Raw genomic sequence first — 25,851 nt, forward strand, 5'->3', positions numbered from 1 at the left:
GGAGTAATTTTGATTTTCAAGTCTTAGTACTTACGAAATATATTTTGTAAGGTTCTAGCTATCATAGATAGTGATTCCCCGGACAGATCTGGGCAGAGTAACCCAAAAACCTTCTGGAAGGATTCACCGTTCTAGATGCCAGTAAGAACATTTACGATTCATAGGAAGAGATCAAAATATCAACATGAACAGGAGTTTGGAAGACCTTGATCTCAACCCTCATGCATGTCTTTGAGGTGTTGAAGACTTAGTGGAGGAAGTAACTGCAGATACGGTGGAAGTAGCAGAACTAGAAGTGGAGCCTGAGGGTGTGACTGAATTGCTGCAATCTTACCAAGAAACTTTTTAATGGTTGAGGGGTTCGTTATGGATGAGCAAAACAAGTGGTCTCTTGAGATGGAATCTGTTCCTAGTGAAGATACTGTGAAGATTGTTGATAACAAAGGATTTATAATACTCCATAAACTTAGTTGTAAAGCAGCAGAGTTTGAGAGGATTGAGTCCAGTTTTGAAAGTTCTACACTAAAAAAAAAAAGTTCTACACTGAGTAAAATGCTGTCAAACAGCATCACATGCTACAGAGAAATTGTTCATAAAAGGAAGAGCCAATCGATGCAGCAAATTTCATTTGTCGATGCAGCAAATTTCATTTTTGTTTTATTTGAAATAATCGCCACAACCACCTCAACCTTCAGCAACCACCACCACCATGATCAGTCAGCAGCCTTCAACATTGAGACAAGACCCTCCAACAGCAAAAAGATAAGCTCAGATGATGATTAGCACTTTTTAATAATAAAGTTTAAGGTATGTACATTAAGGTATTTTTAGACATAATGCTATATTGCACACTTAATAGACTATAGTGTAAACATTATTTTTATTTGCCTGTGAAAACAGAAAAATTTATTTAACTCCGTATTGCAATACTCACTTGATTGCAGTGATCTGGAACCCAAGCTGCAGTATCTTCAAGGTGCGCCTGTAGTAATTGGTCTGGCATAGGTAGCAATTTAATTTAAAATCATTCACATGTCTTCTTTCTCTCTTAGGTTCAACCCAGTTTCATGCTGGCATGAGAAGATAATCCTTTGGAACATTATGAATCAAAGTGATTTTAAACAGATTCCCTTTTGTAAATCAGTTCTTTTGTGCTTTTGTATTGTGGATATTCAGCGGGACCAATATGAACACAGCTTATGATTGTATACAAATCCCTTGCCAGCACATGAAAACAAACCGGAATTTGTACATAATAGCATTGTGTATGTATTCATGCACAATAATCATTTAATTACATGTATATTTGTGGAATGCTAATTTAAATGATTAAATTATAAACCTTGTGTATTTATCGGATGGGTGAAAAGATTAAACTTTTGCGCATTATGATACTGCTGAATGTGTAGCTTGAGGTGTCCTGCACTTTTCTTATAAGGCTACTGAATTACATGTTTCTGCCCTAATATATTTGCTACTGGTGATGAAGACAGATACTATCACTTGTAGAGACCTATTTTTGTATAATGGTAGAAGTTTTGAATTTTATGGGGTATTTTGTCAAGTACTGAAATAAAAATGACTTCACCATTTTAACCACACTGTATTTGAACCTTTTTTTTTTTTTTTGGAACCTTCATTTTTAACTGAGACATAGTGCTTGGTGTATATCTTTGTCCAGGCAGGCTGCTATAAACCAAATACCATAGACTAGATGGCTTATAAACAGTAGAAATTTACTTCTCACAGTTCTGGAGGCTGGGAAGTCAAAAATAAAGGTGCCAATAGATTTGGTATCTGGGAAGGGCCTGCTTCCTGGTTCATGGACTACAATCTTCTTGCTCTGTCTTCACATGGCAGAAGGGACAAGGGAGCTCTCTTTTATAAGGACATTAATCCCATTCATGAGACATCTGCCCCATGACCTTATCACCTCCCAAAGGCCCCACTTCCAGATACCAACAGACTGAGGATTGAATTTCAACAGAAGAATTTGGTGGGGGGAGACGGACACAAACATTCAGCCAGTGGCAGTGCAGATTATCTCATTATCTCAAATTATATATTTTGAGATTTAGAAAGTTGTCCTAATCTTAGATACTATTGGGATTTTTCTCTCCCTCCCTTGAGGAAGTTTTCTTTTTTTTTTTTTTTTAAAGATTTTTATTTATCTATTGAGAGAGATAGTGATAGAGAGCATGAGAAGGGGAGAGTCAGAGGGAGAAGCAGACTCCCCGCTGAGCAGGGAGCCCGATGTGGGACTCGATCCCGGGACTCCAGGATCATGACCTGAGCCGAAGGCAGACGCTTAAACAACTGAGCCACCCAGGCGCCCCTTTGAGGAAGTTTTCTATGTAACTTTCTATCAGCTTTACATATAGTATTTTTTAAAAGCTATATTAATATTTTCATGATTAGTCTATAATTGCCCTATTATGTTTAGTGTTACTTGTGTCCAAATGTGTGTCTTCACAAAGCCATGCCTACTAGAATGATGCAGAAATCATTTAACTGAAAGAATCTTAAATTTTATTAACCATAATACTAAATGCAGCAGAATTAAGAAGTATTCTTGCTGTCCAAGCCAAATTCCAGATTGGGAAGCTCTCATAGAGATAATGTAAATCTCAGCATTTCTGAACCAGAATCCTCCCTGAAATACGGCATCTCACTGAAACAGCAAGAGGAATAGCATTTAATGCTTACATCCTGAAGATTTTGTCTTACCCCTGGACATTCTATGAGTTTATACCAACAAACAGGCTATGGTAACAAATTCTGCATTCTCGGAGATTTCTAATTACTTAATTTTTCCATATTAGCAGCTGGGTTCCAGTTAAGGAGTTCCAGAAATAACGAATGTATCCCAAAGCATTTAATTGAGTAGAACCTTTTTTAGTTAGTATAGCTTGCCATTCAAGGCCCCTTCTGCAGTGAGAGAGAATGGAGAAGGTAGCAGATGGACAGGTGTCCCATCGTCTGACCATCAGCCCTCCTATGACATCAGGCCTCTCCAGTCCAACTTGTCGATGCTTCTCAGTCATGAGTCAGTGGTTAAAAATTAAGTCTATTCAAAGCCAAACTACGGAAATAGCCCAGATGTCATCGACGGATGAATGGATAAAGAAGATGTGGTTGTGGAATATTATGCACCCATCAAAAAAACGAAATCTTGCCATTTGCAACGATGTGGATGGAACTAGAGGGTATTATGCTAAGCGAAGTAAGTAAATCAGAGAGACAATTATCGTATCTCACTGATATGTGGAATTTGAGAAACAAGGCAGAGGATCATAGGGGAAGAGAGGAAAAAAGTGAAACGACGAAACCAGAGGGAGACAAAGCATAGGAGACTCTTAATCTCAGGAAACAAACTGAGGGTTGCTGGAGTGAGGGGTGGGGTGGGAGGGATGGGGTGGCTGGGTGATAGACATTGGGGAGGGTATGTGCTATGGTGAGCACTGTGAATTGTGCAAGACACAATTGTGAATTGTGCAAGACATAATTGTGAATTGTGAATTGTGTTGAATCACAGATCTGCACCTCTGAAACAAATAATACGTTATATGTTAATAATAAGAAAAAAATTAAGTCTATTCAAGTCTAAAACAAACTACTCACTAAACACAGACTAGCCTTACTCGGGGTTTGCGCTTTTTTTGTGCCATGAACCTCTCTAGAAGTCTTGGTGAAAACTATGGGACCCTTCTGAGAATAGTGCTTTTAAACATGTAATATGTATGGGGTTGCAAAAGAAACCAATTACACAGAAATAGTACATTTTTAGGGGTGCCTGGATGGCTTAGTCATTAAGCATCTGCCTTCAGCTCAGGTCATGATCCCAGGGTCCTGGGATCGAGCCCTGCATCAGGCTCCCTGCTGCGCGGGAAGCCTGCTTCTCCCTCTCCCACTCCACCTGCTTGTATTCCCTCTGTCTCTCTCTGTCAAAATAAATAAAATCTTTAAAAAAAATAAAAGTACATTTTTAGAAATAAGATCTAGCAGTTGATCTAATAACTCCCATCATTTTAAAGTAATGATGGAAGTAAAAGACATTTCAGGAGATCTGAAACATCTTAATGTGATACAGAAAATCTGTGATTTTTGTTCTCAAAATCATGGGTACTGCTAATACTAGTAGAGTTTGTTGCTTCATAAATAAAGGAAATACTAAATTACAGTTTGAAATTAGTACAAAGATGGAATTTTTTTTTTCCCCATCCAAGTTGCTAGATTCCTGAATTCTATTCAATGAAGCACACCACTTCACAATTAGTGAATTAGACTATATTTTTTTTCTCAGAGATAATGTGAAAAACTCAACAGCAGAGATTTCACCTTCACAAAGAGTTTAACATGAGTCCTCTAGCAGCTTTCCCGTATATATAAAGGAAAATATTTTGGCCTCATCCAGTAAAAACAGATTATGTGGTCAAATTATAACAGGTATATATAGTCAGGTCCCCAGTTATACTTTGAATTGATTCTTGAACACAGGCTGCAACAATGCGACCAATCATACTACTCCCAAAGACCCTACACTTCACATTATCTTAAAGCCAGAGTTCCTGGTCTCTGATTTTGTATTTTTTTTTAAATAAAAAGGTTGTTAACCTAAATTAAGTTTTAATAAACAGAACTAATAACAGAAACATCCCTAATTAGATTCTAGAGAGGAAGCAGGAAACCACCTACAGCCAAAGAGAACAAAACTATTCCTTAAGAACTTTATTTTGGGCTTTCACATTATGTCACCACGTGGAACCAGATAGAAGTTTATCAGGTAGATAAATATGTAATATTTAGTAATTAGATCAAGATACATGTGCATTCTTTAGTAGTAGTATTTTTTAGGAAATGTAATTAGTCATTGTCAGATCTCTCTGTTTCCTGGAGACAAAGCTCCTTCCAGATAAAATTTGAAAGAACATTTTTTTTTTCTACAGCATAGCTCCATCATTGCTAGGTTTCATCATACCAAAAAAATTGATGGGATTCTTTTTTATCCAAGGCTTTAAATTAGATTATTCTTTACCCACCCATCCTCACTCACACACACAAACATTACCCAGTAAATAAATAATCTGAGCTTTCCAAGTATCTCCCTGGGCCTCTAGGCCTTTTTATACTTGCAGCTCTAGTCCAAGATGTAAATACCCTGAACTTACTTTCCAAGAGCTACGTTTGTTAAGATTAATACCTGGAAACTGTTTAGAATCTGTCAATTACCAAGATCCCCCTAAATAATTTCATACTAATGAGTTTGGTTTCCTTAATAGCCACCATAAAACTATTAAGAAATATCTGAAATGCGATTAGATTTGATGGAACCACTCAGTTAAGAAAATAAAAAAACCGTAAGTTAAGCTAGCTGTCTTTTAAAATTATACTCAAAAAAAGAATACACCAGGAGTTGTTTCATAAACTTCATTCTCTTCGAATGCTTTTGCAGTTTACAGTGATGTTTTACATGTTTGTTAGTTCCCTGCAGCCCTTTTCATTTTGATCTTCGTTCGTATCGGATAAGTGGATTTTCAGGGGTGTGAATCATGGTTGTATAATTCACAGTGGGAAAATATCCATCAATGAGATCAAATTCATATAAACGAAGCATAGTGGACCAAATTGTCTTGATTTGAACATAGGCAAAATTCTCCCCAATACAACGATGACGCCCTGTTAAAAAAAGAAAGTTTTCTAAGAATCAATTGAAATTCTTTTTCCCGTCTTTTCTCCTGGAATGATAAATTTGTTTACAGTTTGGAGGGACAGCAGATATAGAGATAATATAGGAAAAAGATGACATTCTTTTCACATAAAAGAGGAATGTAAAATAAAATAGTTAAAAATCTCAGGAAAAAAAAAAGAAAAGGGGCGCCTGGGTGGCTCAGTCATTAAGCATCTGCCTTTGGGTCAGGTCATGATCCCAGGGTCCTGGGATCGAGCCCCACATCGGGCTCCCTGTTCAGTGGGAAGCCTGCTTCTCCCTCTCCCACTCCCCCCACTCTCTCTGCCAAATAAAAATCTTAAAAAAATAAAGTAAAAATCTAAGGAGATTTTCAAGGTTTCTTTTTTTTTTTTTTTTTTTTTTTTTAAAGATTTTATTTGACAGAGAGAGAGAGACAGCGAGAGAGGGAACACAAGCAGGGGGAGTGGGAGAGGGAGAAGCAGGCCTCCTGCAGAGCAGGGAGCCAGACATGGGGCTCGATCCCAGGACCCTGGGATCATGACCCGAGCCGAAGGCAGATGCTTAACGACTGAGCCACCCAGGTGCCCCTCAAGGTTTCTTTTTAAGGGAAATAGCACTTGGATAATTATATAATTACTTTTTTTGAAATGTCACATCTATCTAAGTTTAAATATATGTAAGATTTGAAATCTATGATGACAATCTACTTTGGGAATATACTAGAATATTCTTAGCTTCTGTCCCAAGAGAGCCCTAGTCAAAAGTCAATGTGAACCCGCCAATCAAAATTTTAAATGCCAGGGGCACCTGCCTGGCTCAGTCAGTGGAGTGTGTGCAATTCTTGATCTCAGAGTTGTGAGTTCGAGCCCCATGCTGGGTGTAGAGATTACTTAAAAATACAATCTTTAAAAAAAACTTTAAATGCCATTTCAAAATAATAATGGAAGAAAAAGGGATTTAATAGCAACACAAGATCAAAATTTAAAAGGTTATATACATGTAAAAACTGACAAGTTGATTCTAAAATACATATGGATAAAAAACACTAATTCAAAAGGATACATGCACCCCAATGTTTACAGCAGCATTATTTACAATAGCCAAATTATGGAAACAGCCCAAGTATCCATCAACTGATGAATGGATAAAAAAGATGTGGTACATATATACAATGGAATATTACTCAGCCATAAAGAATGAAATCCTGCCATTTGCAACGATAAGGATGGAGCTAGAGACTATTATGCTAAGCAGAATAAGTCAGAGAACGCCAAATGCCATCTGATTTCACTTGTGGAATTTAAGAAACACCAAACGAGCAAAGGGGAAAAAGAGAGGCAAACCAAGAAACAGACTCTTAACTATAGAGAACAAACTAATGGTTATCAGTATGGAGGTGGGTGGGGGAAAGGGAGAAATAGTTGATAGGGATCAAGGCATGTACTTGTTGTAATGAGCACTGGGTGTTGAATGGAAGTGTTTAATCACTATACTGTACACCTAAAACTAATATTACACTGTATGTTAACTAACTGGAATTCAAATAAGAACTTTTTTAAAAATGCATATGGAAATGCAAAGGAGGACCTAGGATATATGGAGCAGTCTTGGGGGGAAAAAAAGTTGTAAGACTTAAACTGACTTCAAATTTGACTTCAATACTAAAGGTATAGCAACTGTGATACTGTGGTTTGTAATAAATATATATTTGCTCTTTCTCCCATCCCTGGCACAGAGCTCCTCAAACACCTTGGAATTTCTTAAGAGCAAAGAGCAATAAAAGAAGTCAGAAGACTTTTGTTATTCATAACAAGCCCCTTTCAACCACACTTGAGTTTGTTAATGAGGGGACTTTTGGAAATCCCCTCAGGGTAGGGCCTGGCTGCCAAGGGAACCAACCATGTGCTTAAAGGGTTAGAACTTATAGCCCTAACTCCTGACCTCCAGATGGGAGAAGGGGCTGGAGGTTGAATTACTCACCAATGATTTAATCAATCATGCCTACATAATGAAGTCTTCACAAAAGTCCCTATAGTATGGAAAATTAAGAGAAGTCGTATTCAGAGAGCTTTCCAGGTTGGTGAACATATGGAGATGGTGGCATACCCAGAAGGCATGGAAGCTCTGTGCCCTTTCCCCCATACCTTGCCCTATGCATCTCTTCAATCAGCTGTTCCTGAGTTGTATCCCCCACCTTTGTAATAAACTGTTAATCCCGTAAATAAACTGCTTTCTGAGTTCTGTGAGCCATTTTAAGAAACTGTGGAACCTCAAGGAGGGGATCAAGAAAACCTCTGATTTACAGCCCACTGGTCAGAAGAACAGGAGACAACCTGGACTTGCAATTGGTATCTGAAGTGATGGGGGGCAAGAGGGAATCTTGTGAGACTAAGCCCTTAACCTATGGGGTCTGTGCTAACCCCAGGTGGATAGTGTCTGAACTGAGTTGAACTGTAGGAAACCCAGTGGGTGTCCAGAGAGAATTAGTGTGAGAAAAACAACATTTGGTGACCAGAACTGTTGTCAGAAGTGTTCTAAGTGAGTGTAGAGTAGAAAGTGGGGTGGTTTTTCTTTCACAGCAACCAAGACAATGTGGTTCTCGATAGGGCTCAACAAACAGAACAATGGAACACAGCAAAGAGCCAAGACATACTTTTATAGTTATTTGATTATCAAGAAAGGCAGTAAATAAAGCAAGCCAATGGAGAAAAAGTCTTTTCAACACATGGTATGGGAATAACTATGTATCTAATATTAAAAGAAAGCAGAGGTGGTGCCTGGGTGGCTTAGTCAGTTAAGCGTTCGCCTTTGGCTCAGGTCATGATCCCAGGGTCCTGGGATTGAGCCCCGCATCAGGCTCCCAGCTCAGCCTTCCCTGCCTTGTACATGCTCTTGCTCGCTCTCTCAAATAAAATCTTTTTTTTTTTTTTCTTAAGATTTTTATCCATTTACTTGACAGAGAGCACACATGAACAGGGGAGGGACAGAGGGAGAAGGAGAAGCAGGCTCCCCGATGAGCAAGGAGCTCGATGCGGGCGGGACTCAATCCCAGGACCCTGGGATCATGACCTGAGCCAACGGCAGACACCCAACCGACTGAGCCACCCAGGCATCCCAATAAATAAAATCTTGAAAAAAAAATAAATCAAAAACCCTCAATTCCTGTCTCACACCAAACTCAAAAACTAATTCCAGATGATCATAGGCCTAAACATAAATGCTAAAACCATCAAATTTTTTTTAAAGATCTTATTAGAGAACAAGAGAGGGCAGAGAGCACAAGTAGAAGGGGTGGCGGAGTGGGGGAGCACAGTGAGAAGGAGAAGCAGATGCCCTGCTGAGCAGGGAGCCCAATTCAGGGCTTGATCCTAGGACCCTGAGATCATGACCTCAGCCAAAGGCAGACGCTTAACCAACAGAGCCACCAAGGTGTCCCAAACCATCAAATTTTAATAAGGAATAAGAGATGAGAATGTCTTCATGACTTGGGGCCAAAGGTTTTTAGACAGGACCAGGAAGCTAACAATTTTAAAAGTCAATAAATTAGGTTTGATTGAGGTTATTCATTTGTCAAAACAATACTGACTTGAGTATTTCATTGTAAAATTTTACATCAAAACTAGAATACTGAACTTTATTATATACTTGCTGAAAAATTCAGGAAGACATATACTGATGTATACAGTTTACTTTGAAATGCACCTGAAAAATAAATGGATTGATGGACAGGTATGTGATAAAACAAGTGCAAGTAAAATGTTAATGGCAGAATCTAGATCATGGGTATATGAATGTTCAGTATAAAATTCTTTTGACTTTGCTTTGAAATTTTTATTAAAATGTCAGAGAAATTTTAATAATAAAAAATACAATTCGTGTATTTTTAAAAAGTTATATATAAAAGCCAGAAAGACAAACTTAATAAAAGTTGGTATCAGAAATATTTAAGCCAGAAAGAACTAATGCCTTCCAATCTCTACAGCCTACCAAAACCTCATAAAGTAGTAAGCTCAATAACAAAAGATGGCTTTTCAGGGAATACAAAAAGATCAAGTCAAATTATTAGAACTGAAAAAAGCCTTACTAAGCCTTGGTTTCCATTTCTGAAAAATGAATAAGACAGTCCCCCTTCCTCATAGTGTGGTTGTGAAGATTAAATAGAAAAAAAATTAACAAAAAAATGCGTATTATTAAGCACAGTGCTGTGTGGCCCATAAATGCATTTACTTCTAAGAGCCCTATTTAAGAAGGGTGTTTACAAACCATTCCATATTCAAATATAACAACTAAGGAGAGGGTTGGCTTACTCACAGGGAGATTAAAGGATTATTTTTAATAGCAGGAAACTAGAACTATCCTAACTATGAATTAATAGAAAAATGGATATATTCTGATGATTCACAAAAGGTAATAATATGAAAATGAATAAGCCACATGCTACATGCACCAACACAGAAAAAATTACACAAAGTCATGATTGAAGAAATTGGACATACTTAACATGATGATCAAATGGGGTAGAACAGTGTCCCCCCAAAATTCATGTCTACTCAGGAATCAAACTTTGCAGATATAATTAGTTACGATGAAGTCATACCAGGTTAGGGTGAGCCCTAAATCCAGTGCTGGTGTCCCTCAAAGAAAGCCATGCACAGACTCAGAGAGACATACACAGGGCAGATGGCCAAGTGAAGATAGGCAGGGATCAGAGTGATGTACCTACAAGCCAAGGAATGCCAAAGATTGCCAAGAGCCACGGGAAGTTTGGAACAAAGCAAGGAAAGACTCTCCCCTAGAGCCATCAGGGAGAGCAAGACCCTGCCAACACCTTGATTTCAGACTTCTGGCCTCCAAAAATGTGGGAGAATAAATGTCTATTGTTTTAAGTCACCCAGTTTGTGGGAGTTAAAGTAGCCCTAGGAAACTGGCACAATGATGAAAAATTTGAGGGAACATTAGATCTTATATTCAGATAGCTCAAAGATATACAATATAACTTCAGAGAACACAATTAGGAGATGTTTAAAACACAATGGGATGTTAAAAGGAAACAGATTACAGCTTTTTTTTTTTTTTTTAAGTAGGCTCCACACCCAACATAGGGCTTGAACTCATGACCCTGAGACCAAGAGTCACATGCTCTACCAACTGAGCCAGCCAGGCGCCCCCAGATTACCGCTTTAATGTAAGTTTTTAAAAATGGGAGCTGTTCAAAAAACAAAAGGAGCTGCCATAGAAGGTGACTGAAAATCTATTACCTAAAAAAGTTCCAGTGCAGTCCAGGCAATTACCAGTTTAGAAATGATTCCTCTTTGGGGCAGATTTTGGGCCACAGAACTAATGCCCCTTCCAACTGTTTGAACAATCTATGACTCTTTTATATGTGATGTTATATACCATATTATTAATTTATTTATTAGAGTTACTAAGATCTGAAGTTCCTAAAGGACTTTATACTTTCCTTTACGTGTGGAAACAGTGTGACCAGTGACAAAAAAGTTGTGCCACTTCAAATCTCTTTGGAAAGACTAAACAAGAAGTCATAAAATGTAGTTTAATCTGTAGAGTACCAATGAACAGAGAAATTACTGCAGGAACAAGGGTCTGCCTGCATAATTTAAGAGTGGTAATTGAAATGCAGAAGTTTGCAAACCTATGTAAGACCTGCCCAAATTTAAAGACCCTTTTATCCTAAGGATACAGACAGAGCACCAAAAAGTTGACTAACAATCCAGAAAAGCTTCAATTTTAACAAGACTGCTTTTGCTCTTTTCTGAAACACTGATAATCTGTTATCATATTTAGCCTGAAATAATTGCCTAAATGGTGTGCTAATTCCCGTGGTTCTTTAAAACAATTCACAAAGAGCTTAAAATACTATTGTAAGGGAAAACAGGGTGGACTATTAAAATTAACCCTGAAAAAACTAAATTGGTTAGAAGGTAATAGAGCTTTATATAAGGATTCACAAAACTATTTCCTTTAGTACAAACAAAATACTTTTCCAACTTGGCAAAGATTATACTCCTACAAATGTTTACAGGAATGTCCCTATGAGGAAAGGAAAAGATATTTATAAATAAAATTCATATGGATTATTTTGACAGACATAAATATATTATCAGAACAAACATTTCAAATGTAAAATGGTATCTTACCAGCTCCAAATGGCACGTAAGCAAACTTCTCTCCTGATGCTGGATTGTCCTGTAAGTAGCGATCAGGATTAAAGTCCAGACGTTCTACCCATGAGTCTTTAAGTCTTTGATTGACAGTGGGAGAGACACACACCTGATGTCCTGGAGGAATGGTATATCCTGCCACGGTCTACAAATGAAAGCAACACATTTCATTAGATAATATAAAACGATTCTACCAAATAACCAGACTATTGTGTAATAAAGCATTAACACACATGTGATATACATATATTTAAAAACTAGCTAGATGATAGGCCAGCTGAAAATTATTTTAACTCAAGATGATTTCCAAGTGACCCAACATTGGGCTGGAAACTTAAAAAAGCCATAATGCCTCAGAGGTAGCAGAGGGATATCAAGGAGCCTTTCACAATCTGATTTGTTTATTTCCATACTATCAGAATTTTTAATAAAACATGCTTTTTTTTAAACCAGGAAAAAAATACACTACCATTTTTAAAACCCTAACTGTTAAATAAAAATGCAGGGAACAGATTAGCATGTATACTCTCTAATTATATAAAAATATCTATATAAATAGAATATATAATTACATATCAGAGTTCGAATATAAAAAATTGAAATTATGTGGAAACGATTATTCTACTGTTTTAATTTAAAAAATTCTCTTTGCTGTTATATTTCTTCTTTCTGATAAATAAAAACTGGGGGAATGGAAGGGGAGATCTAACCAAGAGACTCACCTGAGGAGTTTTGGCCATTCTCATCATGGTCATTATAGGAGGTCGAAGTCTTAATGTTTCTTTTATACAGCGATCAAGTAAATTTAGATCCTTCAGCTAAAAAGGGAAAGCATTTCCGGAGTTTTAGAAATATTTAACTTACTTCAGCAGTATGTGTTTAAGCTTATGGGTTATAATAAAATAGTTTCTATTGTGGTAGAAGGGCAAAGAGGTAACTGGTTCAGTATCTGAGATTATCTTGTTCTGTCACTTTCCATGGTCAACAAGGGAAAGAGGGCAAGATACCATCAGTACAAGAGGTAATCACTCTGAAGAGTGGCATAGTAAGGGCCTGCAAAAATCCACTTGTCTAAAAAGTGAAAACACTAGCAAAAATCATGCTACCACACAGATGAAACTTGAAAACATGCTAAGCAAAAGAAGCCAGTCACAAAAGACCACATACTGTATGATCCCGTTTATACGAAATGTCCAGGATACAGCAAATCCATACAGACAAAACATAGATCAGTGGTTGCCAGGGGCAGGGGAAATGGAGCGTGACTGCTAACAGGTACCGGCTTTCTTTTGGAAGTGATTTAAATGTTCTAAAATTGTGATAGTTTCCACAATTCTGAATATATCAAAAAACAGTAAGTTAGATCCTCTAAATGGACTGACTCTATGGTATGTCAATTATATATCAATTAAGCTATTACTTTAAAAGTTACAAAATCAGGAATGAAAGAGACATCACTGCTGGCCTTACAGAAATAGAAAGGATTGTAAGAGAACACTGTAACAATTACAAGCCAACGAATTAGGTAACCTAGATGAAAATGGACAAATTCCTAGAAGGACACAAACCAAAGACTCAAGAAGAACCAGAACGTAGGAATAGATGTATAACAAGTAATCAAACAACTTCCCACAAAGAAAAGCACAGACTCCAATGGCTTCACTGGTGAATTCTAACCAGACATGTAAGAAAGAATTAGTATCAATCCTTCACAAACTCTTCCAAAAAAATAAAAGAGGAGGGAACACTTATAGACTCTTTCTTTGAGACCAGCATTACTCTGTATTACCAAAACCTGTCAAAGATCTCATGACAAAACTACACATCAGTATCCCTCATGAACACAGATGCAAAAAACCTCAACAAAATACTAGCACACTGAATCCAACATGAAGACATTTCAAGGAGGGCCATGGGGACTTTTCTAAAAAAAAGCTAAGCAATTTAATCTATAGTAAATAGAATATATCAAATTGTCCCCTTTAAAAACTAGCCACTCATTAGATACTCAAAGTCATAAAGCAGCAGTGAAACTAAAAATCCAACAAACCTGGTCATAAGTTAAAGGAGGCAGATCTTCTCCACAGACTGTTTTCTGTTCTAAATAACATTTTTCTTGAAGTGTTTTGTCTCTGGCCAAGAAGAAGCCCATCCAGGCACTAGTAGTTGAGGACGTGTGCTGGCCTGCCAAGAGCAGTCCAATAAGCATGCCTGCTACTTCGTCATCTGTCAGAGGGCGCCCATCCCTAAGGAAGGAGTCACACACAAATTTAACAGTTTGGCAGACCATTTCATGCCTTCACATTTAAATAAAGGGTCGTAGTGAATAAACTTTTCAGGTGTAATAGTCTCTTGCATTTGCCCATCACAAGTGAGAATTTTTTCCCCTGCGGGGAAAGAGACAGACCAAAGAAATGTATGATTTTCATTACAAAAGATGTTGCTGCAGTTTGTCAGCAGGCGTTGCCCCATGCCTGGTCCTTGGGCTCCAGGAAGGCAATGGGATCCCATTAATTCGTGTCTCATCCATTTAACAAGCCCAAGGCTCATAGCTACTAATTTTGTCAACATCACTACTTTTTAACTGGACATATTTTTTAACTTTGTATTGAAATTGCCTGCTTCAGCTTAACATGTGACCCGAACAGCTCTTACTTGTAAGTAGAATCTAGTAAAGTTTGGAGAATGTCATCAATTTTTTCTTCTGACTGTCTGCGCTTCTGGATTGCTTTATAGAAAATATTCTTGATCTCTCGATGAGCTCTGTCCCTGCGTCTGCAATTCAAAGACAAAAATGACTAAAAAATAATGTCATACTTTCTGGCATCAGATTCATTTTGAAAATAACCAGGACCTAGCTTAAGAATGACTCAAATAATTGACAAAAAACTCAGAACCAAAAGAAAAAAAGAAGTTAGACAAACCATGAGAGACTATGGACTCTGAGAAACAAACTGAGGGTTCTAGAGGGGAGGGGGGTGGGGGCAAGGGTTAGCCTGGTGATGGGTATTAAAGAGGGCACATACTGCATGGAGCACTGGGTGTTATGCACAAACAATGAATCATGGAACACTACATCAAAAACTAATGATGTAATGTATGGTGATTAACAAAAAAATAAATAAATAAAATCTTATACTGTTAGAAATTTCCAGCATCCTGACATATATATCCCTGATTCTTAACATACTTCCTATGTTCTAACAAAAGGTCTAAAGCAAGACTGATTATTCCTTTAGAATCATTTTCCAGTTTAACAGAAAGCAGAATACTTTAAATTAATGAAATTCCAATTTTAACCAAATTAATTCTTGAAGCAGATGGAGAGTGATTCTGGTTTTTCTATAGGATTCAGAACTTGAATAAACCTAAGATTTATTTAGGATGACCTAAATCTAGGATGTAGAACATGATGACAGTATACAGGATTTGATTCTACTTTTCATCTTCTGAGACAACATGGTTTTGTAGGGGGCAAAAATACTAGGAGGCAGAAAACAAACTTCAGCTCCCCAAACCTTCCCTTTAAAGGCAGGTGCTCACTAGGTAACAGGTACTCTAAGTGTTTCGGAAAGTGAACTGGCCACTTTGACCTCCCGTGAGGTAGATGCTCTTAGCCTCACTTCGCAGGTAGCTGCACAGTTCCACACAGCCAGAAAGCAGCGGAGCTGCGACTTCAAACCAGGCGATCTGACTGCCTAGCCCCTTCACAACTGGGCTTCCAGTAAAACTGCTGCTCTGCTGAGACCATGTGGGCAGAAGATGTTTACTGACAGGAACACAGCAGTGCCAGGAAAACGTAAGGCCTGTTTTAAGAAAGGGCATGGACTAATTCGGTTCAATCATTTGGTCTGGGCAAGGCAGAGAAAGACTGGGCTGAAAGGAAGTCAGGAATTTCTGATTTCATCCAGGAGATAGAAAAGGTAAAAACGGGCTTGTTGCACACTTCTGGAGAACCCTCTACAGGCTACGGATGAAAGCATTTTGAAAAATGCAAAGCTCCTGACAAATATCAAGTATTACGAGTTCCAGAGAATTCCAGAGAATCTCTCCTGGCTTTCCCTTTTTCTCCCCCTCTTTATCCTGTAACTATATAGAAGTAGCAGAACTAGAAGGAAAAGGGAGTACCAATTTAACTCCTCCCCATCTCTCACCTGAACGGAAATGAATCAACAGGTAACAGAAAGCCCACTAATATGCAAGACACTAAACTATATGTCGAGTCCTATAAGCAATATTTCTTTGTATCAGATGGTCCCTGACCTTAAGGAAATCACAGTATAGTTGTAAGAAAACAAAGAGAAAAGTAAAGAAAGGTACTTACTACTTCAAAACAAAGAAATTTCACAATAGACTATAAAACAGTCAAATATTTTCAAATAAGTACCTAGAGGGGTGTATCACTTTTAGGAAGAGTCCAGAGACTTTCCTGAGTAGAAGGAATATGTGAGATAAGTAGGTTTTAAATTAGAATAGCTTGACAACAAATGACCTCTTTTATAAACTGAAACTGAGCTTAAATGAGCTCACTATATAAAGAAAACCTGTCTTGAATTCTTATAGAAGAATTGGGGCTCATAATCTCCCTAATTTGTCTGTTTTATGTTTATTTTTTATCTTGGTTAAAGCAAAGCATGCCAACACTACAGCAATTCTACAGTTAAATAGCAAGTATAGGGTCTTTAGCCATACCTGAAACTAGGCAAAGGGAGCCAGCCTGGCAGTAGCCAGGCTGCGTGGCTAAAACCTCCATCCAGATCTGCATACAGTTGTGCCACTTTCTCATTGAGTTGACTTCTGATTTCCTTTCCATGTAAACAATGGCTAGCTGTTAAAATTATGAGCTCCGAAAGAGCTTCAAACAAATCTAGAGGAAAAGAGATCATTCCCATTACTATTGCCAAATATTCTTTTGAAATTTTCTGCTTAGAGATATAAAAGTATTACAAAGGAAAAGTGAGAATAAAAATTCAAGAACCAACAAGAACCTGTTCATATCATCAAAAAAAGCCTACAGACATATGGATACAACAAAGAGAGACAAGAAACTCATAATGGGAAGCACCTCTGTACAGCCAAAAGAGAGGCCACAAAGGCATCTCTAAACCTCACTCATGACTCTTCAACTTGAAAAGATAAACTGAAGATAGGGCGCCTGGGTGGCTCAGTTGGTTAAGCGACTGCCTTCGGCTCAGGTCATGATCCTGGAGTCCCGGGATCGAGTCCCGCATCGGGCTCCCTGCTCAGCAGGGAGTCTGCTTCTCCCTCTCCCGCTCCCCCCTCTTGTGCTCTTTCTCTCTCTCACTCTCTCTCTCAAATAAATAAATAAAATCCTAAAAAAAAAAACCAAAACAAACCCTAAAAAAAAAGATAAACTGAAGATAAAAATGAATATAGTGAGGGGCGCCTGGCTGGCTCAGTTGGTAGAGCACGCAATTCTTGATCTCGGGGTCGTGAGTTCGAGCCCCGCACTGGGTATAGAGATTACTTAAAAATAAAACTTTTTAAAAAATGAATAGAGGGGCGCCTGGGTGGCTCAGTCATTAAGCATCTGCCTTTGCTCAGGTCATGATCCCAGGGTCCTGGGATCGAGCTCCACATCCAGCTCCCTGCTCAGCAGGAAGTCTGCTTCTCCCTCTCCCGCTCCCCTTGCTTGTGTTCCTGCTCTCGCTAACTCTCTCTCCGTCAAATAAATAAATAAAATCTTTTTAAAAAAAAAAATGAATAGAGTTACAGAAGTTCCAAGTCGCAGTGTAACAAAAGCAGCAAGAAGGTGATTTAGTGCATATGAGGTGCTTCCCAAAGAACAGCAGTCCAAAAACTGAAGAATGGATTGTTTCACAGGTCAAAAGCAGGAAGACCAGGACTAAAATTTGAGGTCTTGACTATATATAAAAGAAAACTGTAGCTAAACATCAACTGGTAATATCCCAAACTAGAGACAGATACATCAGGGAAGCACATTTCGATGACATTTAAAAGTCATAAAAATTACCCAATTAATGCCTTGTTCTTTAATTCCGTGTTTACCAAATGAACTTCCAATTGTCCCTTGGCTTTCCAGTTAGATTTGCCAATGAAGTTTATCAAATTCTGGTGTTCTCAATGCTGTAACTTTGTCTCACTTGTATTTATTAAGTTGGCATTTTAGTTTGTTTATACATCAGCTTCTTGTATGGTTAGAAATATATCACATCAGCTTTCGGTGGATTACAGAAACTGAAGACCACACCCAGAACATGGGGACCCACACAGAGGTCTTAATGCCCTATGAGACAGATGTTGCGTCCTGCTTTGGGGGGGCAATTTTCTCTGAAAGGAACACTTAATTGTCCAATATAAAGAATGGATTCACATAAATATCCAAAGAAGATCAAGTTATACTCACTATACTCTGTACATAATGCAAGAAAGCATATAGTTGGTGGTAGACTAAGCCTATGTATTTAAATTTACTTTTTTCATGAACTAAATCATTCCCATACAATATCAGATAGATAGGGTATTACATACAAAATTAAATCATTTAGACTTTTACTTGCTCATGGGGGTTAAAAAAAGTTATTTATTGTCTTAAAATGACCTTGCAAAAAGCCTTAATTCAGTTTATTTCAAAATTTAATGAGTTATTTTGATATTATTTGTACAAATGAGCTGAATAACATGCACATTAACTAACCCATTTTAAGGTTTTGCTAAGTGAACAGCAATAATCACTTCCTCTCAGGTCTTTTTAACTCTGTGGTTATCAAAACATATTCTTTCCATTAAATCTAAGGTGATTTTTACATATGTTGCAGTTGGTTTTTCATTACACACACAGACACTCACGTATTCTTATATTTCTAGTCATAAAAAAAAGTAGAAATACTAGGACAAATGCAAAACCAAAACAGTTTGCTTACTTTTTTCTCCACTTTCTCCCCAACTCTGAAAGTACTCCTTTGTTTCTTTCTCAATTATAGAAACGTGCTGTCTGAAGTGGGCTATGTTAAGGCCACTTTTTAACATTTTCTTCTGCTCCAAAAAAACCTTCAAAATATTAACAGTATAATACCAAGCATTAAAACACAATTTTGTTTTATCAGAAGATTCATTTGGGTTATTATATGTAACACTCAAAGAAAAGAATATTTTTAAAAAAGATATTGAAAATAAAAACAGTAAAAGGGTTTTTTAAAACTATACCAAACATGGGAAACTTAGAGCATTTATATGGATCTGAAGTAACATGTAGAGGTAACCTGGTATGCAGGCGCTCAACTAATGATAAATTAGGAATCCCACTGCCTTTCCTTCCTACATATGCATTTTCCCACTCCAGACCGCAGGGCTTCCCTTTCCTGTTATCTTCTAGCATCCCCAACCCAACCCAGATACCAACACAAGCCCCCAAAGGTTCATTATGCTTCCATATCATTTTTACCCCACTTCACATACTCTCCCATTCCATTCCCAAACAAGTATCATTCCTCTCACTATCTTCCAGAAGTTTAATGAGAATTCAATATAGTCTGATTGAAATAAATTCACACTAAGACAACTAGTGGTTTTAACCCATTGGGACATTTCTATTTTAAGAATCTGATTAGCAGTGTGAAAAAATGAATAGATAGATCTGACCAGAGAGATTTTCTAGGGTTCTTGCTTTTGGCCTTGAGGAGCCACTCATTCCCCACACCTCGCTCATCCCCAGAAATAACACTTGATGTCAACTCTTAACTGCTACACTAGGATACTAGGGCATGTGTGGTACGATCTCAGCCAGAGCCCACACCAAGCTATTGAGCCAATGATCTCATTTGTGTTTTGCATCAATTTGCAGCACTCTAATATTTGACTTCAGGAGGGGAAAAGAAATCACACGAACTTCCAAAGCCAACAATCTTTAGCTCAAAAGAGCTCTTATGCTAGAATTTCAGGCAGGAGTAGAGGCATAGGAGGCCTTTTGATGAAATAATGGGATTTTCTTGTTACCCACTCGAATCAATGCCCTAAGTTCATCATTGATTCTCTTTCTTTGTACAGGCAACCTTTAAAATTGCTTAGCCCATGCCTGCAGCTATAAAACAGAATACCCATTCTTTGTCAGTTACCAGGCCTTTTCTTTTTAATGTCTCATTCTTCAGATTTCTGAACCAAAGAATAAATTGTTTCTACATTCTAAATGTACAATATTACACTACTAGCTGTAACTATTATATCATAGATTTTTCTTGAAGGTAACAGGGTCACCTACTGGATTTGGCACATCATATGCAACTCCCTTCCCAAACACAGGTGTTGTCAGACGACTGTAGACATCTTCTGCATTCAGGTCCTCATTTTTACTATTAAAAAGCAGTGCAGCAGCATCACTCCCCAGAAGGTAAGTAAATGTCTTGCCCACCATGGTAAAACTAAATACAGGTCCATACTAAAGAAAGAAAAGTAGCCACAGTGATGGTACTGAAAAATATGTATCACTAAAAGAAACACTAATTTATTAATTCACAAAACATTTTTGAAAATTAAAACATGCATAAACCTTAATGCAATTATTCACCCAGTCTTTGTCCAAATTTTTAATTATTTTCATCCAGTTGCAAGTGAAATATAAACTTTTTATTCTGTTTTCAATTTATACTGAAAATATTTTCTATCCTTTACACAGACATTATAATTTTAATAATTATTCTTTCATTATTGGACATATGGGTGATATGTCAGTTCTTTACTTATTATGGATAATTCTGCAATGAGTTTCTCTGAGAATACAGATTTTTTACCCCCTTGGTTAAGGATAAACTTATAGGAGTCACCAAAGGTTATGACCTGTCCTATTGTATTTGCTATGTGAAGACATCAGAAGTTTATTTAGTTATCCAGTTTACTACTATCTCACCAACACCAAATGATTTCTTTTTTTTTTTTTTAAAGATTTTATTTATTTATTTGACAGAGAGAGACAGAACAAGAGAGGGAACACAAGCAGGGGGAGGGGAGAGGGAGAAGCAGGCCTCCCGCTGAGCCGGGAGCCCGATGCAGGGCTCGATCCCAGGACCCTGGGATCATGACCTGAGCCGAAGGCAGACGCTCAACGACTGAGCCACCCAGGCGCCCCTAAATGATTTTATTTTTAATTTTCCGTTAATCTGGCTGAGTGTTAAATGCTTTACCTTGCAGTTATCTGATTATTATTAAAGACCAGGCTCTGGGGATACAACTGTGAACAAAAATACTGTCTCTGACTCATGTAGCTTAGTCTATTGAAAAAGATACAACTTAATCAAATAATCACATTAACAAATGTAAAATTGCAAATGTGACAAGTACTACAGGAAGGAAAGCAATTCTGGGAGAAGAGAACTGATAAAAGAGAGACCAAAGAGAGGAAAGGCCACCTGAGCTGAGGCTTGAAGGATGAGGAGTCAGCATGGCAGCCAGGCATGCACAAAGATCCTAATGGGGGGGAGGACAAGATGAGAGCTGAGTCTGCAGGGCCTAGACCATACATAGTCTCATAAGCCATATTCAGGAAGTTTTTTCCTTACAAGCAATAGAAAGCCATAGAAGATTTTCAACTGCATGGGAGGGACACACTGCTATATGCATATTTTAAAAGAAAGATCCCTCTGGCTGCTATATGGAGGGGGGAGGAACAGGAGCAGAAGGAATGTCAGAGGACCAGTTAGAGCCTATGCAGGAACCTGATGATGAAAACTTGCTACATGGTAATGATGGGGCAGTGCAGAGAGAAGCAGATGGATACTGTTTTCCAGGCCTCTGGAAAACAGAAAAATGATGAGAAGAGAAAACAGGACAACCAGGATTGAAGAGAGAAAAACCAAGGGTTAGCCTCCAGAAATGTTGGACTTCAGGTGCCTTTGAGACAACGCAGGAAAAATCATGTGGGAGTTGGGACATCCAGGTCAGGAGCTGGAGAAGAGACCTGAGCCAGAGACATTAATTTGGGTGTCATCTACCTATGGCTGATAACTGAAGCTGCAGGTTAGAGATGAGATCACCTAAGAAAGACTAAAGGCCAAGGACCAAACCTCCATGAACCCCAACAGTAAATGCCCAGGCATAAGCCCACTACTGAGTTAGAGAAAAAGCAGTCAGAGAAATAGGGGTCAGGGGGGGATGAAAGAAGCCACATTTAAGGAGGGAGGAGTTACCAGTGACAAATACAGCTGAGGGATCAAGTTCATTGAACTAGGACACGGAGGTCATTAGTGAAGGGGCTGACAGGCAGACTAGGGTAGACTGAAGAAATGTATGGTACTGGCCACAGTGGAACTGAAATGATGGACCACTGTCCCAAACTGGAAAACGAAGCAAAGAAAGGAGGCTAATAGATCAGGAGAAAGTAAATGGGACAATGGACTGGAAGATCTAATGAGGTCAAAGAATGGTTCTAATGGAAGTTGCTGCGGAGGCAAGAGGCAAGCCAAGAAAAGAAGGGGTCTAAGACTAAAGTGTCTAAATTTATATTGTGGAGCTGAAAGAGTTAAGAGTGACAACAATTCATAGTGGGACTGTGGAATAAATGGCTGAATTGGTATCAGAAAGCTCATGAGAGAGAAGAGGGGCAAAGATCTGACTTGGCCATGGTATCTTGTGGGTCATCCAAGTGAAACTGAAGTCACAGATGTGTAGAGCAGGTTAGAAAATTCCACAGGTGACTGGTTAAGAAAAATAAGGGTCAATCAGTATCAATCTTAACTATGATCAGTAAGAACAAAATTTAGGCTAGTGATGTCTCAGAGATCACCCAGGACACAGGAGAAGTTACGAGAGTCTCCAAGACCCCTCCAGCTCTTAAATAGGAGTAGCTCCAATTTAATTGGTTTCCTATACTCGGGATAAGCCTAAGATTACACTATTTTTAATGTTCTGCCATTTAAAGAAAAGTTTGAAAAGCACTAATTTTTTTTCCTATAATTATTTGGAACACTTACCTTCTCATATGCATTTTCTAGGAATTCAATTGGACTTTTCCCAAATGCTATGGCATGTCCAAGGAATGGAACTGGAGAGAAAATGTATGGTGGACTTTTCTGCAAGAGAAAACAAAAAATTGGGGGTTCACATTTCATTTTGAGATACCCAGTTTAGTTTCCTGACCAAACAAATGAAATTTACCACTAATACTAAAAAGTTACCAAAAAATAAAGCATCAGCAGTAACTTAAAAACAGCCAAACTGCAAGTATCTTAGGAGAGTGGCCATAGTCAAAAGAACAGAAACTCAAAACATGGTATAAGTGACTAGACAAACACAAAGGTGTTGTAATTACACATGCTGAACACTATCCAGAATATGTCCAATATTATTTATTGGTGGGCTCTAGGCAACTTAAACATTAGCAAAAAAAAAAAAAACCACACAGGAAAATCAAACTATATTGTCTTTACCACTACCACTCACAATTTTAGTTCCGGAATCTTGCCTAAAGAAGGTATAGAAAAAGACGAACAGTAACTTGAGGTATAGAAAGATGTGAAATGTTTAAGAAGCTACATTTATCAGGAAAGAGAACACATCTCATCCACTGATTTTATTTTTTGAAGTAGGCTCCACACCCAGCGTGAGGCTTAAATTCACCACCCTGAGATCAAGACCTGAGCTGAGATCAAGGATCAGATGCTTAATCAACTGAACCACCCAGCGCTCCTCATCCACTGATTTTAGAGAGAGTAGATCAGCACTAGCAGGAACTCCTCCACACTCCTTGTAAAAGGTACTTTAGATGCCCCAGGTTTTAAAAACGACTTGGTCAATAGTTCATACATTCCATTGTCAGTAAAAGAGCAGTTTTAAACGCTACCTGGTGTATGAAGCTAGTGGTCGATAAAGACACTAAATTAAAGAAACTGATACTTCTTAGCATCATAAGAAGGGACAATCCAGTTACTCCCACCCTGCCAAACACTCCCCGCTTCATACAGATATAAATCGCCATTAGGGGCGATACGACAGCCCACAGGATGCCCCACCAGGGCAGTCCCCAAGATGACGGCCACCAGGGCGCTCAATGCCACATCCATCAGTCTGGCCACGGCCATTAGGAGCACCAGCACTTCGGCCAGCACAGCCGTGACCGCTACAAGCACGACCCCCACCAGAATCGCTACAGACTTGAGAGCCCCCAACACCAAGGCCAGAAAGGCCAAGGAAGTCGCGACCACAAGCTGCAGAGCTGCGGCCACCTCCCCGTCCCCAGTGCGCCCGTCGCCGCCGCCCAGCTGACCACGGCTTCGGCAGCCACTCCCGCTAGCCCTTTGGCCGCCTTTGTCGTCGCCCCGCTAGCCGTTAGACCACAGTAGTCCCTGCGTCCCCCCCCGGATCCCCCAGGGTGCACGTACCGCCCCGGCGGGCAGGGGGGCCAGGTGGCCGACTGCGAGGCGGAACAGGTAGACCAGGCCAAGCGTGAAGGCGCAGGCGATTAGCAGCATGGATAGGAGGTTGCCGCCGGTCACCCGCTCCATCGCCTGCCCCAGCACCGACCCGCCCGCCTGCAGTAAACCCAGCAACATCATCCTGACCGCCGCAGCAGCCACTACAGTTCGCCGGAGACGCTGGAGGCCGAGGTCGCCGCCGCTCCTCCTAATCGATGGAGCGAGTAAGGCCGGCAGATGGGCGTCGGGAAGCGGCCCCGGCCTCCAGGTCTCCTACTAAATCCAGTCCCACCCCCTACTCTCGGCTCCCACGCGCGCCACCCTGTATGTCACAGGACGGGGCGGGGCCAGATGCTGGCCACGCCCTACGTGGGACTACTTACGGCCGAGGTCTCCTTGCGCCAGGAGAGAGGCCCTGAAAAAGCAGGTTGCACCTATGGTACCAGTGGTACAGAGACAGAGGAGAACGAGAACTTAAGAGGGGATCATCCCCCTGAGAATCGCGGGCCACCTGAGCGTGCGTGTCCGGGTGCGGAGCACCACGACACGGCGCCGGCAAAGGGCGGGCGGAGGGATCTCAGAGCGAGGTTTGCGACGGGACGGCAGCGGCAGCAGCGCGCTCTGTGATTGCACCGCTCGCGCGTGAGGTGATCTCAGCTTATGTGGCGTCAGCCGGGCGGGTGGCTTGAGTACCGCCCCGGTGGTGCGAGCGCCGCCCTCTCGCGGGGGCATGCGGGCCCGCTGCCGCTGAGCCTCTCGGGGCCGGCGTCCTGAAGCGGTGGCGAGATCCCCAACATGGTTGGGGAAAGGGAGGTTGTGAAAGACGCCGTCTGCCCACGGAAGGGTGGGACGATGAGGTCAGTCCCCTGCCACCCCAATTAAAAGCAGTCTGACAGGTGTTAATATAGGGCATAACGTTAACAAAACTTGGTTGCTGTCTGGATTATACGGAAACAGGTTTTCCGAAATAAATTTGAATATTATAGGCCGTCGCGGCCTGTTTGAGACAACATTCCCCAAGAACGGCACTTACTCTGTCCAGAAAGATTTTAAAGCGGAAGTACAGTCCTAAAGCCACAGTCCCTTGGCCGCCCGCTCCTGCGGTCTCAAAGAAGCATGTATATATAATGACCACCGAAGTAAATTCCCCTTCTATATTGCTCTCACGAGCCCCCGACCATATTCATGTATTTATTCAGTCACTGTGAAGAGCTAGGGATTGTGCTAGGTAGGCACTGGGAATACAGCAGTGGGTGACAAAACTGCAGGGCCCTCAGGGAAGGAGCAGGAGTGTCTAACTGCCTGCTCAACACCTCTGCCTAGACGCTTAACATTTATCTCATTGTCAGTAAATCCCGAACTGAATTTACCTCCTCCCACCCCGCTGCCATCCTGCCCCTCCTGTAATGCCCATGTAGGAAGGGCACCACTATCCACCCCATTGCCCTCCTTCTTCATTCCTCATGTTTAATCAGTCACCACATCTTATAATTCCACCACCTTGAACGTTTCTCCATTCACCACTACCTTAGGTCAGATCTCATCGTTGCTTGTCTGCCTTTCCAACGGTACATCTGGTACTTGTCCATTCTCGTCC

General features: G+C 39.8%; 2 protein-coding genes across 6 annotated transcripts in view; one reads left to right on the top strand and one right to left on the bottom strand.

The window, feature by feature from the left end:
- The window catches only part of AKAP9 (A-kinase anchoring protein 9), a 156,983-nt gene extending 155,382 nt beyond the window's left edge, over positions 1–1,601 (top strand). For all 4 annotated transcript variants that reach the window (XM_035020530.1, XM_035020531.1, XM_035020532.1 and 1 more), the window contains one exon: positions 1,053–1,601. In XM_035020530.1, coding sequence (XP_034876421.1) covers positions 1,053–1,087 — 35 coding nt within the window. In that variant the 3' untranslated portion in view covers positions 1,088–1,601. The remainder of the gene's footprint in view (positions 1–1,052) is intronic.
- A 3,349-nt stretch (positions 1,602–4,950) lies between these two features.
- Positions 4,951–24,798, bottom strand: LOC118020747 (lanosterol 14-alpha demethylase). Of its 2 annotated transcripts, none has more exons than XM_035020545.1 (10): positions 24,638–24,798; positions 22,815–22,913; positions 20,111–20,287; positions 18,777–18,903; positions 16,564–16,738; positions 14,527–14,646; positions 13,922–14,117; positions 12,594–12,689; positions 11,848–12,016; positions 4,951–5,676 (listed from the first exon to the last, which is right to left on the bottom strand). In XM_035020545.1, exons 3-10 carry the CDS (start codon positions 20,261–20,263, stop codon positions 5,498–5,500), a joined length of 1,215 nt encoding a protein of 404 aa, XP_034876436.1. In that variant the 5' UTR covers positions 20,264–20,287; positions 22,815–22,913; positions 24,638–24,798; the 3' UTR covers positions 4,951–5,497. The 2 variants fall into 2 exon arrangements, with proteins under 2 accessions (XP_034876436.1, XP_034876435.1); XM_035020544.1 differs by lacking the exon at positions 24,638–24,798 and adding an exon at positions 24,222–24,564.
- Positions 24,799–25,851: the final 1,053 nt, after the last annotated feature.

The sequence above is a fragment of the Mirounga leonina genome, unplaced genomic scaffold, assembly GCF_011800145.1.
Source record: "Mirounga leonina isolate KUSES-001 unplaced genomic scaffold, KU_Mleo_1.0 Mir_174, whole genome shotgun sequence".
NCBI classification, from domain to species: Eukaryota; Metazoa; Chordata; class Mammalia; order Carnivora; family Phocidae; genus Mirounga; species Mirounga leonina.